The sequence below is a fragment of the Colias croceus genome, chromosome 5 (assembly GCF_905220415.1).
Source record: "Colias croceus chromosome 5, ilColCroc2.1".
In the NCBI taxonomy this organism is placed as follows: domain Eukaryota; kingdom Metazoa; phylum Arthropoda; class Insecta; order Lepidoptera; family Pieridae; genus Colias; species Colias croceus.
In genome coordinates this window covers 3,776,240-3,794,306 of record NC_059541.1, presented here as the reverse complement: position 1 = coordinate 3,794,306, position 18,067 = coordinate 3,776,240, and the positions used below count along the sequence as shown (strand labels likewise).

Below are 18,067 nucleotides of genomic sequence, written 5' to 3'. Positions count from 1 at the left end.
ACCTAATTAAAATGACACACCATGCATAAATGGAACAATGAACAAAAAAAATCGTACAAAAAGTGTCGATAAATTTAGGTAATAGAAAAGAATGACGCGGTCCCTATTCGTTCATCTTTTTCATCCCTCAAGGCTCAACCCCAAACGCAGCTTAAATGTCGTCATCAACATCCCCCGCTACTTATTCACACAGACATGCGCCGGCATGTGTCATGCGAGGTCAAGATGTAACAAATATATTTTGTTTTGAACCTCCGTTTATTCTTATTCTATAATTATTTATGGTTCAACAAAAAAAGTAAACAAATTTAAATTAGGAAAACGAACGAAAATTAAAAAATAGAACTGAAAATAATTTATACGATATTAACAGTTAAATTGTTATTAGGTATTTATCTATATTAATTTCACAGTTATAATTACTTTTAATATAGTTCATTCAACAATAAAAGGTTGATACAAGTTACCTACCTTATTAATTGTTTCCAAAATTTATGGCAATCTAAAATCCTAATATTTATTTTGCCGCCAGTAAAGTAGACGCATGCGCGATCTCAAAACGACCCGCAGTAAAATGACTGGTCACGTGACTCAACGCGGCATTCGCTCGTCGCTCTTCGGCAGTTGTCGGCGAATCCGCACGCTGAGCGGGTGTGTCCGCGTTGCTAACGTCAAAAACAAATATAGATGTCCAATTAAACGATTCCGTTATAAAAAAGTGACATGTGGTTAGTAGTGACGTAAACAAACACAATAGCATCACGTTTCGGAGATCGGTAGTGTTTAAATCGTATTTAGAGAGCCATTACACTCGAATTCGTGTGGCAAAACTTAGAATAGGTACGTTTCACCTCGTAAACGTGGTTCGTTTTGATGTTATTCCAGGTGATACGTCCCGCTAGAATCAATGGGATCCGCTAGGATTATAAGGATTTGGATAGTGTTGTGTACTTAGTAATTTTTGTAGAATGGGATTTTAATTCAAGATGGACCGCGTAAGTGGAGTATGTAGATTCGGCGGCGTAGTATCAGCGGTAAAGCCAAGGACCGGTCGTAGTAAACGGCGGTCGACGGTCTCCCCGCCCGTAGTGGAAGACCTGCCGGAGCCACCCAGGAGAGGCCTGGGAGCCATCCTCGTGTTAGCTTGCGTACTTGTTTATCACAATTGCCTTTATTGTGGGTTTGTTTTCGATGATATAAGTGCCATTAAAGAGAACAGAGACTTGAGACCACAGACACCAATATCGAATATATTCCTCAACGACTTCTGGGGAACACCTATTCATAAGGTAATGACAAATATTTAATTATCATACTTTTATTTAAAAAAAACATGCTTGGACACAAAACATGTAAATATTCAGTCGTATTTTAAATATTACCGTCTTCACAGTTGTTTGAATCTCCTCGAGTAATTCCTACAAAACAGCTGTTATAAGTTTCATCTCTGACCTACAAGTCTCCTCTGCCCTAGTTTTTATTAAAATATAATATTTATGAAACACATCTGCGTCATATTATCTACTAGGTATCTTAAGAATTTTTTTTTTACAGAAAATTGCTCAGGTAGATGCCTATTTACTTACTCATAAGTCATAACTAAGTGTATAAAGTGCAAAATAATATTCGACGTAGGTAGGCAGGTAACGTACCTATTATTTTGCACTTTTTAAGATTGAAACAAAAAAATAAAGGACACAAAATATAAAGACATAGGTAGGTACCACAGGTAGGTACTTATAGACAAAAAATAAAACGAAAAGTAGGTAAAATACCGAAACAACCTCCATAACAAAACAAAATTAAATACCTAGGTAACAATTTAGTAGGTATTTTATTGAAATTTTATCCGAAGTTACGAACATTGATTCATCAAATAAAATCGCACAATAAAAGAAATGAAGTAATCAAACCGGATTCCCCATCGATTTGAATAAATGCAACGACAGCAAAATCAAGATTGATTACCTACGCTGTATAAATATCAGCGGATCTAGGTTGTAGCCGTGATATTCTGAAACAGTTCATAGTGCAACGGGTAAATTGAATTGATGCTTGTTAATATAACCCGGGCGATGATTTTACTGTATCGAACAAAACAATACGGCACGTCATTAATTAGATTTATCTCACATTCAGGAAAGACCGAATACGTGACTTGAAACATATGAAAAGGGCAAAGGTCGACAATTATGGCACTAAACAAAAATGTTTTTACATTTTCATGTGGAAATATGGGAGTCAACAACTAGAAAAACACGGTTCATTTCTAGGATTAAGCAGGATTAAGCGCTAAACGGGGTCAAAGACACGTCCGTCAAACTTCGCGCAGTGCAGAAAAAATAAATATTAAACGTTCTGAAATAATTCTAACCTGTACCTATCGTGTAGGTATTAATTATTAGTTAGTTAGTTGTAGTATCGTATTGAATAAATTTAGATTATCGAAAGAATTTATTTTCTTATAGGTAATCTAAACTGCAGTTAAAAAATGGTACCTAACTACGCACCTAGATAGCAACTGTTACGCAAAATTGATAAGTCATGGTAATATAGGATTTCGTATACCAGTTAATTGTTAAAATTGAATATTGATAGACGAAAATTCTGAAATGCTCATGAAGAATGGTTCTCTTAATTAATTATTTCCTCAAGGATTTATTTCTCGATTACTGCCCACGTATAATTAATATGATCAATAACTTCTTACATTAAAAATTATCTGTTCGGAGCAGTTTTATGTTTTATAATATAAAAAGAAATAATTTTATATTCTAATTTCTAAGTCATAGACTTGAAGATGCGATAAAAGAAAAATAATAGTATTACTTAAGTAGGTAGGTAGGTACTTATATTTCTTTCTTAACCTTAAACATTCATCAATACTAACCCATATACTTAGATGTATCACTTATCATGTAGGTACACTTGAAATAACTATCAGGTTTCATAAAAATAAAACAATAATAAACTGAAACATAAGTGGCTATGACATGCATCATGAAATTAATTGATCTTGCAAATGATTTTTTCATTTTATCTCTCATATGAATAAAAATAGATTCTATTTAACATTATTTTCTGTTTTTGATGAGAAAAAAAAATGTCGTTTTATTTAATCAGTTTATTTGACCTCTATTTTGTATGTGGCCGCGTACATAACGAAGTTCAAGCATGATAGTCGATCCACCTATTAGTTATGTCCAATATGTAATAATATATTTATGCCTACTTACTCCATCGTGTGACACAAAAACATACAGTACACCATATTATGATGATACCTACAACGTCGACTATTTTTATTTTTTACATAAAAACAGTAAAGTCATATATATATTATATGTTCATAAAATAATGAAATAACTACTCGCTCTTTGGTTTTTTATGAAATGAAGAATATATTTTGTCAATTCATGATAGAACGCAGATTAATGTCACAATCAACAATAATTAAGGCGAATATCTGTCCCGTTTTGGCACACCCAAAAACACATATTACATAGCAGCTACATACCTCCCAAATAAGGGATCATTTGCCAGACATCGCCATGAATATATTTATAGCGCACATGGTACGAGTATTCGTAAAACGTCGCATAAATTATTAAGATCCTCTAAATTTCTCGGGATCCACGGACTACGAAATCCTTCAACTTCCATACATGGCTAGTTCGGAATTTGTATCTTACAGAACGTTGCTCGGAAACACGCTATTTTATGTTTTAGTAAGTAGTTTCTTGGGATATACGAATGTAATTTTCTAGAACATTATTCGAAACTCGTAAGGGATATTGCAGTTCTGAAATAAGAGTACACATTATTTGTATAACCACTAGTTAGTTGTATTCATTGCAGCAATACTTTTATTAAAAAAATTCAACACAAATTATTTATTTTATTTAATAATCTTCTTAAGCTTGTTTATTAAGTTGGTAAATAAATAAGTAAGCAAGCGTAACTAGAAGGTTATTACGCTCCATTTATTTGGAGTATCTACCTAATACATTTTTATTTGAATTCCTTATCACGGAATAGAAAGTTATGGACACTCTTCATCTTCGTCTTACTAAAAAGTTACCTAATTTAATACAGCTGCAAAATTTAAGTGGAAGCTGTTAGAGTTATCTTCTAAACCAATTACTGTAAAAATATACATTTCACTTGTTAGAAGTTTAAAAAAAAACCTTTTTTTTTTTTTTTTTTTGATGTCACATCTGCAATCAGTCAGAAAAACTATAAGCAGGTCGGTTGAAATGTGTGGACGATTGGGCGAAGCTAAGGCCAGTGCCTTAGTTCGTCTTAATTAGGGAGCACGTCAGCTCTCTTCAGTCTTTGTATAGCTTTAGGCTGTAGGAGTATGTGTGATAGTGGGTTTGGATGGGATGTCAAACGATCTTTGTATTTAGTTGTAAAGCGATTTGCTTCTTCTGTAATTGTAGGCATTTCCAGATATTCATGGATTTCTGTATTGCGGGCGTACCATGGAGCAGCAGATATCACTCTGAGAATGTTATTCTGTGTTCTTTGTAGGCAGTTTATATTTGATTTGCTGGCTGATGACCACAACTGGATTCCATAAGTCCAAATCGGTTTAATTACAGAGCAGTAGACTCTTAGTTTATTGCTCAGGGATAGACTTGATTGCCTCCCAAGAAGCCAAAGTAAGTTTCTGAATCTGAAATTCACTTCATTTCGCTTATTTTTAATATGTTCTTTCCATGTCATCCTTCTGTCCAGATAGAAACCCAGGTATTTGACACAGGTTGATTGTGGTAGGGTGTTGTTACCTAATTTGGGTGCTGGGCAGTTTTCACGTCGTAAAGTGAACGTAATGTGGTGAGATTTTGGGACGCTAGCTTTTATACGCCACTTGTTTAACCACTCCTTAGTGTGGTCAAGTTGAACTTGCAGCAAATTACTTGCCTCCACTGGATTGGTGTTGCACGCCAGAAACGCTGCATCATCAGCATACGTCGCTATTGTAACATTTGGTAGCTGAGGAAGATCGCAGGTAAATATATTATATAAAGTAGGACCAAGAACCGAGCCTTGGGGTACTCCGGCATGGCAGCTGTGTAAAGCAGATCTTGCGTCTCCTTGTTTCACGCGAAACATTCTCTCTCTAAGGTATGAGGCCAGTAAGGTATAGAAAGAATGTGGAAGATGTTTTTTAATCTTGTACAGTAATCCTTTATGCCATACACGATCAAATGCTTGTTGGATGTCTAGAAAAACAGCCGAACAGTATTCTTTTTTCTCCAGACAGTGTCTCACAGTGTGGTAGACTCTGTGTACTTGTTCTATAGTAGAGTGTCGCGTACGAAAGCCAAACTGGTGATCAGGAATGACTTGGTCAGAATCGATGAATGAACGTAGCCGGGTAAGAGTAATCCTTTCCCACAATTTACTCAGAATCGGAGTTAGGCTAATAGGACGGTGAGATGAGGCGTCGTTGACTGGCTTTCCTGATTTGTGTATCATAACTACTTCAGATATTTTCCAGATGGTAGGTACATAAGATGTTCTGAAGATTGCATTAAAAAGGGAAGTTAAAAACACGATGCACTTTCTAGGAAGCTCTTTGATAACCTTTGGAGTAATCAGGTCGAACCCAGGAGCCTTTTTTGGGTCTAGTTCGGCTATCTCTTTCAATAATTCCCGTGGAGAAGTAGGTCTTATTGGTAAAGAAAGTTGCAGATCTTGATTTAGAAAACTATCTATTTCAGGGTCTTCAGGGGTTTCCGCTTCATTCGGCTTGAACACTTCAGCAAGATAACGGGCAAATGTCTCTGCCTTTTCTGCTTCTGTACGAGCCCACGTGTTCCCGTTCCGAATTGGTGGAGAACACTGTTGGGGTTGTGGTAATATTTTGGTGGCCTTCCAAAGGGAATGTATTCCAAGAGCACTAGGAGACATTTTTTCTAATCTTTGTTTGACGGAATCGTTTGTAGTTACACTAAGAAGATTTTTAAGATCTTTAATTGCTTTATTGAAGCGCTTTTTATCCTCGCTGTTACGAGAAAGCTGCCAAACTCGTCGAAGGCGACGCTTTTCTCTTATTTTATCGCGTAATTCGAGTGGAATCAAAATATCCGTATGTGACTCTTTCAGAGTAGGAGTGCTTATCCACGCTGCCACTTGAATCAGGTTGGTTATATAAAGTGATGCATACTCCACGTCTTCAGCAGTTTTAAGCGGGAGCTTAAGATTAACATTGTCTTCAAGGTGTTTACGGAAGCAGTTCCAGTCTGTTTTTCCATTAGTTAAATACGAGCTCTGGGTGTCTCGGATTAAGGCAGTTGAACCCACAGTCAACACCACTGGTGTGTGATCGGAAGATCCATCTAGGCTTGACTCGGTATAGGTATTCTGTTGACATATACCTTTTGTTATGAAGAAGTCTAGAAGATCGGGTGTTTTATTTGTGTCTGTGGGCCAATATGTAGGTTCTCCTGTAGACATAGTAAGTAAATGATTGGCTTCAACACTATTTTTTAATTCCCTGCCTCTGGGAGTTACCAGTCTCGATCCCCAGTATGAGTGCTTTGCGTTCCAGTCACCGCCAGCTATGAAACGTGCTCCTAATCCTTTGAAGAATTCAGTAAACAAATTCTCTTTAATGATATGACGGGGTGGACAGTATATCGCTGAGAGGATAAGTGGTCCAGTTTTATCATTTATCTGTATGGATGTAGCTTGTAGGTAGGTGGTTTCACACGGACCGAGAAGACAATGCTTTATGTTATCTCTAATTACTATTGCAGTCCCAGCATGAGCTCCACCGTCAGGGTGCGAAGTGAAATAAACACAGTATCCCCGAATGCAAATACGCGATCTTGACGTAGTGTGGGATTCTGATATAAGACAGACGTCGAGCTTGTTAGTTCTCATGATAGTCTCAAGTTCATTAGCATTAGGAGCAAGTCCATTGATATTCCACGTGGCAATACGTAAGCAGGTCATTTTGAAAGTTTTGAAATGAGTGTGGTTATAAGTCCTACAAGAGAACCTATTTGTTGAATTAAGAGATCCATTTTCTCACTTTGTTTGGCAATTAAATCTTCTAATATGGAATTAGATTGTTGTACGGTTTGAGGTTGTTGAAGAGGGGGCGGTGTACCTTTGACGACATCAGCGTATGTGTTATTCCGGTTATTACTAAACTTATCAGAGTCAACGTGGTTCTGGGCGGTGGGTATACTAGCGAGATTTGTCCTTTCTCTTGTTTTTGCTTGAGAGGAGATTTTGGAGCTAAGCGTAGGGATTTTGTTCCTACGGGCTAAAATTTCTTTATATATTTCACAGCCTTTGTAATTAGCAGGGTGATCACAGGAGCATAAGGCGCACTTAGCTGGAGTTGATCTATCTTTCTTTTTGCATTCGGAGGTTTTATGGCCTTCACCACATTTTACACATCTAAATGGTCTCATACAGTTATTTTTTGAATGACCATATTGTTGACAACGTTGACACTGGACAATAAATTTTGATTTACGATGGTCTTCAATTTTTACTTTTTGCTGGGCAATATATTCAATCTTTTTTACCAGAGGGTTGTTAACACTTGGTTCAATATTGACGAAAAACGTCGTTGTTGGTTTCTTGTCTGGGCCATATCGCGCATTGATAATTTCACCTCTTACTTTATTATTGGTTCCTTCAACAGCTTTAGCAATAGCTTCAAGCGGAGTGAGATGATGCAAATTCTTAATGACAAAACGATAACATTTTGCGTCTTTAGGAGTAAAAGTGTGTCCTATGAGGCCATTATCTCTGAGAAGCTTAATAATTTTCTTGTAGTCGTCTGAAGTCTTAATAAGCACGTGAAGAATATTTTTGCTTATTAATTTCAGTTTATATTCTTCTTTATGGCTAACTGTTTCAATGAGTTTAGTTAATTCGTTAATATCTTCTATGCCACTCAAAACTATAGGAGGCGGTTTGCTAGGCTTAAGGATTTTTGTAACAGTAATGTCCTCTTTTGGATCGAGTGGTAGGTTACCAAACCGGTTCTTAGTTACAGTTGTAGCTTTCTGTGGAGGAGATTCACTCATTTTTCTCTTCTTATTGCTACGAGGCAAAGGCACACGTTGCCATGGTGGCGGAGCAGGGTATTGCGAGACAGATTCATTTGTAGTAATTTCATCAGATAAACATGATTGTTGAGCTTCAACTGTTATAGTTGTGGTTTTAGTCGACTGTCCCCTATTTAGTTCAGTAAGGGATGAGGAGCGTTGTCTGCTAAAATAGCATGGGTTGAGTGCTTGTTGCTTAAGTATTTTGTGTTGTGGTTGTGTTAGTTTTTCAGGGTTAGTGCTCATTTTTGTTCCCACGAGTAGGGTCGATAAATTAGGTCGCTCACAGGGTAACGCCCATTCCTGTGAGAAGGCACTCTACAACGATGTGAGCCAGGTCCATCGAGGTTTGCGTTAGCGACTGTAAACCCACAACCATCCATCCTTTCAGCACGGTCACACCTTAGGATTGGGGTATTTTTTTATAAGAGGTTGTCATCCTCGCGACACAGGCAGTCAAGCCAAGGTCCCCGTTCTAGCGAAACATGACCACTAGTTTACGGGCGTGAAGGTCATTTCCTACCTCCAGCATTGCAAGCTGTTAAGCTCGAGTAGGTTAGTTGACCGCCGCCTACGACTCGGCGTTAATTGCTCATTTAGCACCACCCAGGGGACACGTGTAGGGTGGGTCTTTAATAGAAAAGGTGGTAAGTCCTACGGACGCGAGCAACTTTGTCCCCCGAAAAAAAAACCTGTGTTGGATTCTTCATAGAGTGTGAAAGGGATCTGAATTCGACGCGTGTCGAAGTCGTTCAAATGTAACCCCATTCCTTATTCAATATTACGAACAAACTTTTCCACGATACACAGAAACAGCAGCATTCCAGGGGCCTTAGACAAACGGCAAAACGCCAAGGAATAGAATACGCTATCGATAGAAATTGACATAAGCGTATGATGTTTTGCATAAGGATTCGGTCACCCTACCAACGACAACGACGACCACGAACAAAATTTTCATCCAGTCGCAATTAAATAAAATTGTGCAAAACACAATTAAAAATGAAATTTAAGAATTTCTTGTCGTATTGGTGTTTGGAAAAAAAATTTTGAGATCAATGGATAAACAAACAGGTTTTTCATAGAAACGGTGGCTCCTAGAAAAAAATGTATTTAACCTTTTTTATAGATAATTAGATTATATACAATTTTGGTTCAGGTGATTGTATGATAAACTTACCGTCTCGGCGAAAATCGCAAAAAACCCTATTTCTTTTTATTAATTGAACTCGAATTTTTTTATTCCTGAGTACCAGAATGACGGGAGATTTTAATATTGATTTTGAACAAATTTCGGCAAGATTGGAACTTTGGTCGTGGTCGTCTGCGTCGTTGGTAGTGTGATCGAACCATTACCAAAATGTCATGAGCTTATGTCAATAATTAGCGTTAGCAGTTTCTATTCCATGGCGTTACGTACGTTTGTCTAAGGCCCCAGGCCCTTGTTTTGGCAATTTCGTGTTTTGTGATCAAAAGTATAATCAAAATAATCGTTTCTTCTTTCATTTAAATGTGTTGTGCCTCGAGCGCCAAACGAAGCGGGGGTGGGTAGGTGGAGTTCACAAATTACTTTGCCGTCTCTTGTTTGATGTGGTTTTATAATAGCAAAAAATAATGATCCCAAAAATAAGACAAATTTCAAGGGTTTATTGAGCGCAGATCTTGGAAAATTCCTTTCATGTGTCTTTTGACTAAACACACTTGTAAAGAAGTGCTCGCTTCACTACGTTTTCATAGAATACAAAAATTATGTAAGTATGAAAGAAACGGATAAAACTACTGGCCATCTGAAACAATTTTTGTAGAGAGTACTGTTTCATCATACAATAAAATAAAAAACGGCTTAAAAATAAAAATCATAAAAGAGACATTTTAAATAAAATGCATAATACAAAAAGTATGCCGTTCACACGTGTGTTCTCATGAGATGAAAAGATTGAATCGTCTCTTTGAGATTATAATTAAGCATTTATATTGGATCGTGACATTGCCTAAGGTTATGCGATTAGCATATTTTATGAAGGTGTTAATAAAGTTTCCTTTTTATCGTGTTGTTCTTGATTAGGGTACCTAATTTATAAACTGCCGAATTTTAAAACAGGGTTTTAAATGCCTGAAATAAAATTAAGATAATAAGCTGTCACAATCACAAAGTGGCAGGGATAAAGAAGCTTGCAGAAGCTATTTACACCTACATTAATCAATGGACAATGACATGCAGAACGTTCTCATCATAGTTATCAAGGAAAGATTTCATTATTAGTGGGTAGATTTAGTTTAAACAGAAAAAATATTTAAGCGATGTATAAAAATAATTCCCCTTACATTAATTCTTAGTGACATAGACTATATAGTATACCTATATTTTAATTTGTATCATAGGTCCGTGAACTTCGAGCTAGAGCTATAGCTACTAGTATTACGAAGAAATGATAAATTCCAACTTGCAATGCTTCGCGTAAACATAAGATATGAAAAAGGGAATATACTACACACGTGGCTATATAACCTGAATTTCAGATTCTACGAATAAAAGATTAACCCGATGAAGCCTGTCTGGAATGTCTCTAGAAAAGTATTATATATTTTCTCAAGCACTGAAGACCTAAAAATGATGATATAAATTCCGACATCATAAGAAAAATCCAAATAGGTATATTTTAATAAGTGGATGTAAATGACCAGATTAAAAGTGCCACATAATTTTACTGTAGATAATTTTAAAAACACTGTTGCGATTTATATTTAAACGAATCATGTTCTGCTCTTAAAATGCCCGATTTTAACATTCACCTTGAAAATCTTTTTAGCCAAAAACACACACGCAGCTATTATAAATGCAATGATTTTAATCCGCTTTGTGTCACACAATGGCAGGGCACTAAGTATTTAGATAAAAGATTAACGTCGGCTTACATGTCGGCTCAGTCAATTGCGATTCATATTTTATTCACATGACCAGTTATTGGGTGGCAGAGTACAATTTGTCGCTTAATGTATGTACATTCTATAGAATATATAGACGCAAATTTAATAATATTGTGTACCAAACAAGAGCTGGTTTAAACATTGGTTATGCTACACACTAACTGCAGTTTTAATTAGTTGTGTTACTCATTATATTTTTTAAACGGCACGCATTTTAAAACTCTATCTAGGAATGGTGACTAGTTTACGTAGGTACACAATATTCATATAATAATACAACAAGGTAATGTGAAATATCATTGAAATTTTGTAACAGACCACAAAACTTTTCTGTAACATTTCCAAACTTCAACTTACCTGTAGTTGTTTCCAAATAAATTTCTGTCAGTTCGTGTTCCAAAATGATGTTTTTTCTTTAACCGTTAAACTTTTAGCGCTCTTTTGCTTGCATAATAGCAACAAAGGTTATCCAATTTGCCATGTGCTCAAAAATCCAGTTAGTGTTAGCAAGTTTGCCAACGGCATCCATCACTGTCAACTGTTTTTCGTTGCATTCTTGTTCAGACGTCAGTTCGCTATTTTTGTTGGAAGTTTCAATATGCAACAAGCATTTACCTTTTCATACATCGGTTTTTGCTTATGTAAATAAAGAAAACTCTCGGCTCGCTCGTGCAGCTGTGCAAATTTTTATTTCCCAGCGCCGTTGAATAAACCTTGTACTTCAGGTCTGTAGTTCCCTCTGCGCACTAGTGAAAACAGTAGATACACACGTTTTTAAATCCAGAAAATTCACCGAAAAGGAACATATACTATTTTATATAACTGTGCGAAAAGGGATGCTATTCAGTTCTCTACCTAATAATAATCCATACTAATATTATAAATGCGAAAGTAACTCTGTCTGTCTGTCTGTTACTCAATCACGCCTTAACTACTGAACCAATTTGCATGAAATTTGGTATAGAGATATTTTGATACCCTAGATAGGACATAGGATAGGTTTTATCCCGGAAATCCCACGGGAACGGGAACTATGCGGGTTTTTCTTAACTGCGCGGGTGAAGCTGCGGGTGGAAAGCTAGTAATTAATAATTATCTATAATTTATGTGTCAATAAATCTGGGTAGATAACGTCAAATAATGGGCATTCAGAGTAAACATATGTTCATATATTCTATACACCTACTTTTATTTTTACCTACATTTCCTTGCTCGTTAAACGGCACGGTTTCATTTTAAATATGCACTATATGTACCTATATTAAACATATTTGGTCATCCATAAAGGCATCCAATTATTGCATGATGCAATTTATGCATGTTACTTTTAATTTATGCAGTGCATAGTCGCAACCTTATTCCAAATTACTTTTCGAGGGAACGTTTTTCCGCTGCTAATGTTATCCATTCACGTCAAGTGACAATGGCCAATAAATATTCAGGTCCACAGAATTGCATGAAATATCGGCACGAAATGAACATTTCGCTACACAATTACATCCACTCAAATTCCCAATTTTACGGGAACCGCGTCATGTAACCACTGGTCACACGTTTCGTACGTATAAAATGTTAATCGTCGCTGGATTTTCGTGTTCCTGTCAATTTTTACAGGCCGATATACGATTCGGATTGTACAATTGGTATATGAAATTTATATGAGACCTGAATGGAATGAATTTTAATTAAAAACACATCACAATATCTTCACAAAATACTGACTGTTACTATAGTATATTGGAATAAATGTGTTGTAATTTTCACGCCAATCCTTTGTCAGTTTTACAGTCATTCCAGTGCGATGCGGTGCATGACCCAATTCAAACCGCAGCATGCTCGAATCCCAATATAGTTTTATAAATTAAAGCCAGATCTTGTTTGAAATGCAATATTCTTTGTCGGCTACAAATATTCATGAGTCGCGACGTGGATATAAAATCAATGCCAGCATCTCGCCCCTGGACAAAATAGTGCTATGGTTAGCGTTATGCGTAGGAATGTAGCATACACACGTCCCTGTCCCTCACTTTGAACCTATTTACCAAAACCATATTCCACAGATCCTTTTATGACATTATCCAATAATATTCAGCTGAGAATGCCAAACAATGTTCGTCCCCCAACATATTCCAACTAGATGAAAACGTGGAAAAATTAACAAATGTAAGCTCCCCTACGTACGTCTAAGTGCAAAGCTTTGTTGAAAGTATTGATTACATCCTTGACTGACATCTCCATTCAGTGCCTAGGGTGCCTCCCTCGTTTCATTTTGCCTTTATTTCTCTCCAATCTCATCTCAGAATTTCTTGTTTCTTTTCAAGAGTAAGATTTAAATTTTACTTAGATGTAAATAAAGTACCTAAGCAAAGAGTCGATGGATAAAATCGTGAAAAGGTGTATCCGTGTTTAAAAACGGGAGCTGAGAGATCTAACTGATATAAAGTTAATACCGACAATAATTCACTTCTTCTATTTCTGCTATGAGTACTACATAGTGAGTTGAATTATGTTAATTTAAACACAAACTGCTTACCTACTCGAAATATCATAATCTTATTACAGAAATCAATCATATTCAGGCGCGTTATTGGATGAACAGGAAATGCTCACTACTGTCTAGTTATCAACTCATACTGGCCATATTATTTAATAATTTCGTAATAACCAGACATTTCGGGTATCGCGTGACAGAACAGACGCGAACTAATATTTTTCACGACCTTTTCAAGAAATTCATTTGTACGCAAGTTATTTATGAGCTCGTGTGGACGCATTTACCTTCCTCGAAATAGCTATGTTTATTTATTGTTATTATTGGAGAACACCCTTTCATTTTGATGTATTAAATTGTTAAACTGTAATCTACTTCTCGGAGAGCAACAACCTCTACGGGGTGGGTGTTTACGTATAATATACAATTTATTTACCGCTCTGTGCATACTATGTTGCTCATGCGTTTTTAATTAAACGCTATTTGTATGAAACTTAATATAAAAGTAGCCGCAATTAAACGTACAATGCACCTTCTTACTGCTTGCTCAAGTTTAATTAATTACTGTTGCTATTTTCAATGCCCACAAGGTTTATTTAATGCTCGTATAAAATTTACTCTATTAAGTCCTCTATAAAAGCTTAAATTATTATCAACATTATAAGAGACTCAGCGATCCGCTTTTAAATATATAAATTGGTGTTGTCTTTATATTCGAGTAGGTCCTTACCACGGTATTGATGTTTTAGAAGCAACCTTTATTAACGTCGTCGAGTATCAAATTGAGCCAAACTAAAACGTTTTATTTCATGGTCTTGTTACTAGAATATTTTCTTTCCAATAAGTAATCTGATTCTCTGATACAAATGCTTACCCTTAATTAGTTACGTATCTTATTTTGATTTATCTCTTCTATTCACCACTGTCTACAGCTCTTATATCATGTATACTATGAGGAGCATTTCAGTATTTTAAACGTAGATTTGTAGAGCAGCCTCAACAACTTCCCTACCAATATTTCGTAGATCAAATTGTTGATCAAATCCATTTAACTAAATAAGCGCTGAGAATAAGTTGTTTCTGTCAAATTGTTTCAAAAGGACATCGTGTCCAAGCCAATAAATTAAAGAAATACAACAGACCGTTTAGCCACATCATGGGTAATAATTTATGAACTTCCCGAAGAGTTAACCCACAATTTCGTGCTCAACTCAACGTGTCGTCAATGTAATTATTGTCAACAACAAATTGCCTACCGCGTGCAACACGGCAATCATTTAACTTTTGTAAATATTTACAGACACATTTTAAATGCTCTGCGGTATTTAATGTACTTTGTATTGCCATGTCACGTGTTGTATGGGACTGATTAAATTCAATTTATAGAAGAGCGGTTATCGTTTTGTGTAAAATTTGGTAAATTAGAGTGACGTTATATTAGTTATAAGTTATTTCTAAATAGGTGCGCATTGGTTCAGTAGTTTTGCCTACTATCACAATATTACGATTTCTGATAAGAAATGAATTATTTACTTTCATTTATTTTTGATTTTTGAGTATCAAGATGTGTATTTAATATGCTTTGTTACAGATGCTTGAAATTTACAATAAGATACAAGCTTATCAAAACAACAAACATTCCACCCTTTATTATTTTACTTCAGCCACAACTTTACAGCATAATTTATTCGCACCCAGCGAAAATTGTCCAAGCGCGCTAATATTCCTGTTATCTACATCAAAAGTTTTTCCAACACAGAACAAACACATTAAAGGATCGCTCCGCGTCCGGAGGCAAAGCTCGAAGGCGAGATAAAGTGGTATGCTGACGTTGATTTATGTCTCAGTTTGTTTGTCCCGGAGACGACTGCGAAGTCCCGGGACAACCCGGACACCCGCCAGATAACGTTCCTAATGCACACTGCAAATTAACGGGCAAAATTGCTGTTTACGGAAACGTAGTTTGCTCGCGACTCGTGCGGGAAATTGTATAGTAACGAATGGGGCTGTTGCTTCAGCGGAATGTATGAATTAATCTGGATTTGCGAATGCTTCTGTTCAGACGTACCAGATATTATAAGATGTAAACTGAGCGTGTGTGCAACGGCTTGATGTATTGACTTCATGCCTAACAATGTAACAACGTATGTAACTAAATCTTTTTCAATTAACTACTAGGCGTTTTAGTATTCACTTGCATGTGACATGCCAAGTCAAATGGCTTATCAGATCGCTCCCGGTTAAAATGTTTAGGATTTATGTTTTCGTGTCTTGTAAGTTTTTATTCGTATAGATAGTTCACATTTTTTTTAACTATTTTAAAGTTAAGTGATTTTATATGAACTAAAATAAGTTTTAAAAGATATCTTAATCCTATTTCATACCAGGCGTATAAATTTTAGGTTAAAGTGCTTATAAAGTTTGCGTTTGAAATTCTACTCTTCTTAATACTTTGTTTATTGTCTTAACAATTAAGTACTAGACGTCAAGTAGTTGATATATTTTATATCACATCGAGCAATAACATTAATATATTATGATAATTTGAAAAGTAATTTTATTTATAATTTGCTGTTGAGAAGACCATCACTTGTTAGTTTCCTACATATGACTGACGGCGTCTTACTACAATATAAACATGAACAAACACATGTATAATATAAAAGTAACTAAAGTTTCATCGCATAGTTAGTAATAAAATTTTCTACTTCACATATTTTCCACGTAGCTAGGTTTCCCGATAAAGGTAATTGAGGCTATATCTATTTGCCTATTTACTAGTACGTTACAGATAACCCGATTAATTGCTAGCGAGACCTCACTATTCCGCTCTTCAATAAATACCACGTTGCACTAACGAATGTAATAATAACAAAAAAACGTAAAACACACGCTGCACTGACATGGGTATTAATTCACTTTGTTCAAACATGTTCAACTATTGTTCAATGTTCAATCATTGGCCCGCTGTGTTTGCTCCTACTGGTTATTGTTTAAGCCACTGCACAGGTTTTATTGCAGCCGACTTTGTTTACCTTCCCCGACGATTTATAGCGAACGGGATAAATACGATATGGGAGAAATACTTTTCACTTCGCCGCTTCATAGTGGAAATATAAATGTAAATAAACGATGAAAACGTGGCTTTTCTGTAACAGTAGTGTAAATATTTAAGGCAGAAAAGTTTATTTTAAACTATGTGTAGCATAGTTTAAAATAAACTTTTCTGCTACGCTGTTATGGTATTGCATAAATCAAACTAAAGTTTGACGACGTAGTGTGGAAACATTAAGCAATATAAAGGATTCTATCTAGTCAATTTAATTTTAATATCACGATTCCTTTGTTCTAATATTCACATGTGTGAACTTTCTAAAAGTGATCTTATCGTAGCCTAACCAAATACGCAGGATATAAATTCGTGACGGCTGATAGGGAGTGGACAGGACAAGGGTGTAAAACCAATCTCCTAGTTTAATGGAATGAAAATCTAACAACCCGGAAATCTAGCGAATATTCGTATATATAACGTATTCCATTCAGCACATATTTCACAGCGACTTTATAACTACAGCGCAATATTTATGTAGCCGCTATAAGTTAAATCGTTCGCCAGTAAACGGGAGCCTGTATTTTCTAAAGATCATAAAATCGTCTGGTATAAGCCGGGTTCTATAACCGACAGGGTAAACGCTGCAGTTGTTGGCACTTAATAGAAGGCAGCATGGATGCGGCGGCGTGCCAAGATAGTTTCCGCGTCCCTGCGTCGTGTCTACTCCTTGGAGTTATTTCGACAAATAGCGACCTACTATTCAGTGACGAAAGAATCGAATCTTTCGTTTGTTGCGTGGATTTTATACATCCTGTGATGAAGGTTCGTGTTTTAAATCGAATGAAAGGGACATGCATACGTATGTATCGATGTAATGTTTAAATAAGATTGAGTCGTGTACGAAAAAAAACTAACGTCTTATGGTTATTATGGATTAGTCTTGCTAAATTGAGATTTTATAAGAGTGAATATAAATCTAATTTAGAACTTCTAAAGTTACTAACCAACCAAACCACAATACAAAAGACAACAGAGAAAGGGAATTCAAGTATTGCGATTTCGTTCTATTATATTTGTTTCCTTTTTTAACTGAAATTTTTGTGCATGTTGGATATTTGTTTTGTAAACAATCCTTATCAGCGGGTTGCATTGTTGTTGTACAAAAAGTTAGCAAGAACTTAATCTTATTGAATCCTCTTAACACTTCCTAACAGCGGAGGCCATTAATTCGTAACTTTATGCCAATATCTACCGTATGCATGAACGCACGACTGATTTATTATTAAGAGAGCCATTATACAAGCCAGCTAAAATAAACTCATTGTTTGAGGTCAGAAAATAGGACGAAAAATCCTTACACCCGAAACATTTAAAAATTTAATACGAATTTGATGAACACTTGAAAACAAAGTAAACATTTTCATTTATTTTCTGTTATCGTATTCTAAAATAATTATTATGTTTAACAATATAAGGGTTAATCGTGGCATGATATTGAAATTTTATTATGATCAAATA

At 35.8% G+C, this 18,067-nt stretch overlaps 1 protein-coding gene across 1 annotated transcript in view; it reads left to right on the top strand.

Annotated features, from left to right (window-relative positions):
- Positions 1-624: 624 nt before the first annotated feature.
- The window catches only part of LOC123691601 (protein O-mannosyl-transferase Tmtc3), a 127,304-nt gene continuing 109,861 nt past the window's right edge, over positions 625-18,067 (top strand). The window contains exon 1 of the mRNA XM_045636081.1: positions 625-1,289. Coding sequence (XP_045492037.1) covers positions 987-1,289 — 303 coding nt within the window. The 5' untranslated portion in view covers positions 625-986. The remainder of the gene's footprint in view (positions 1,290-18,067) is intronic.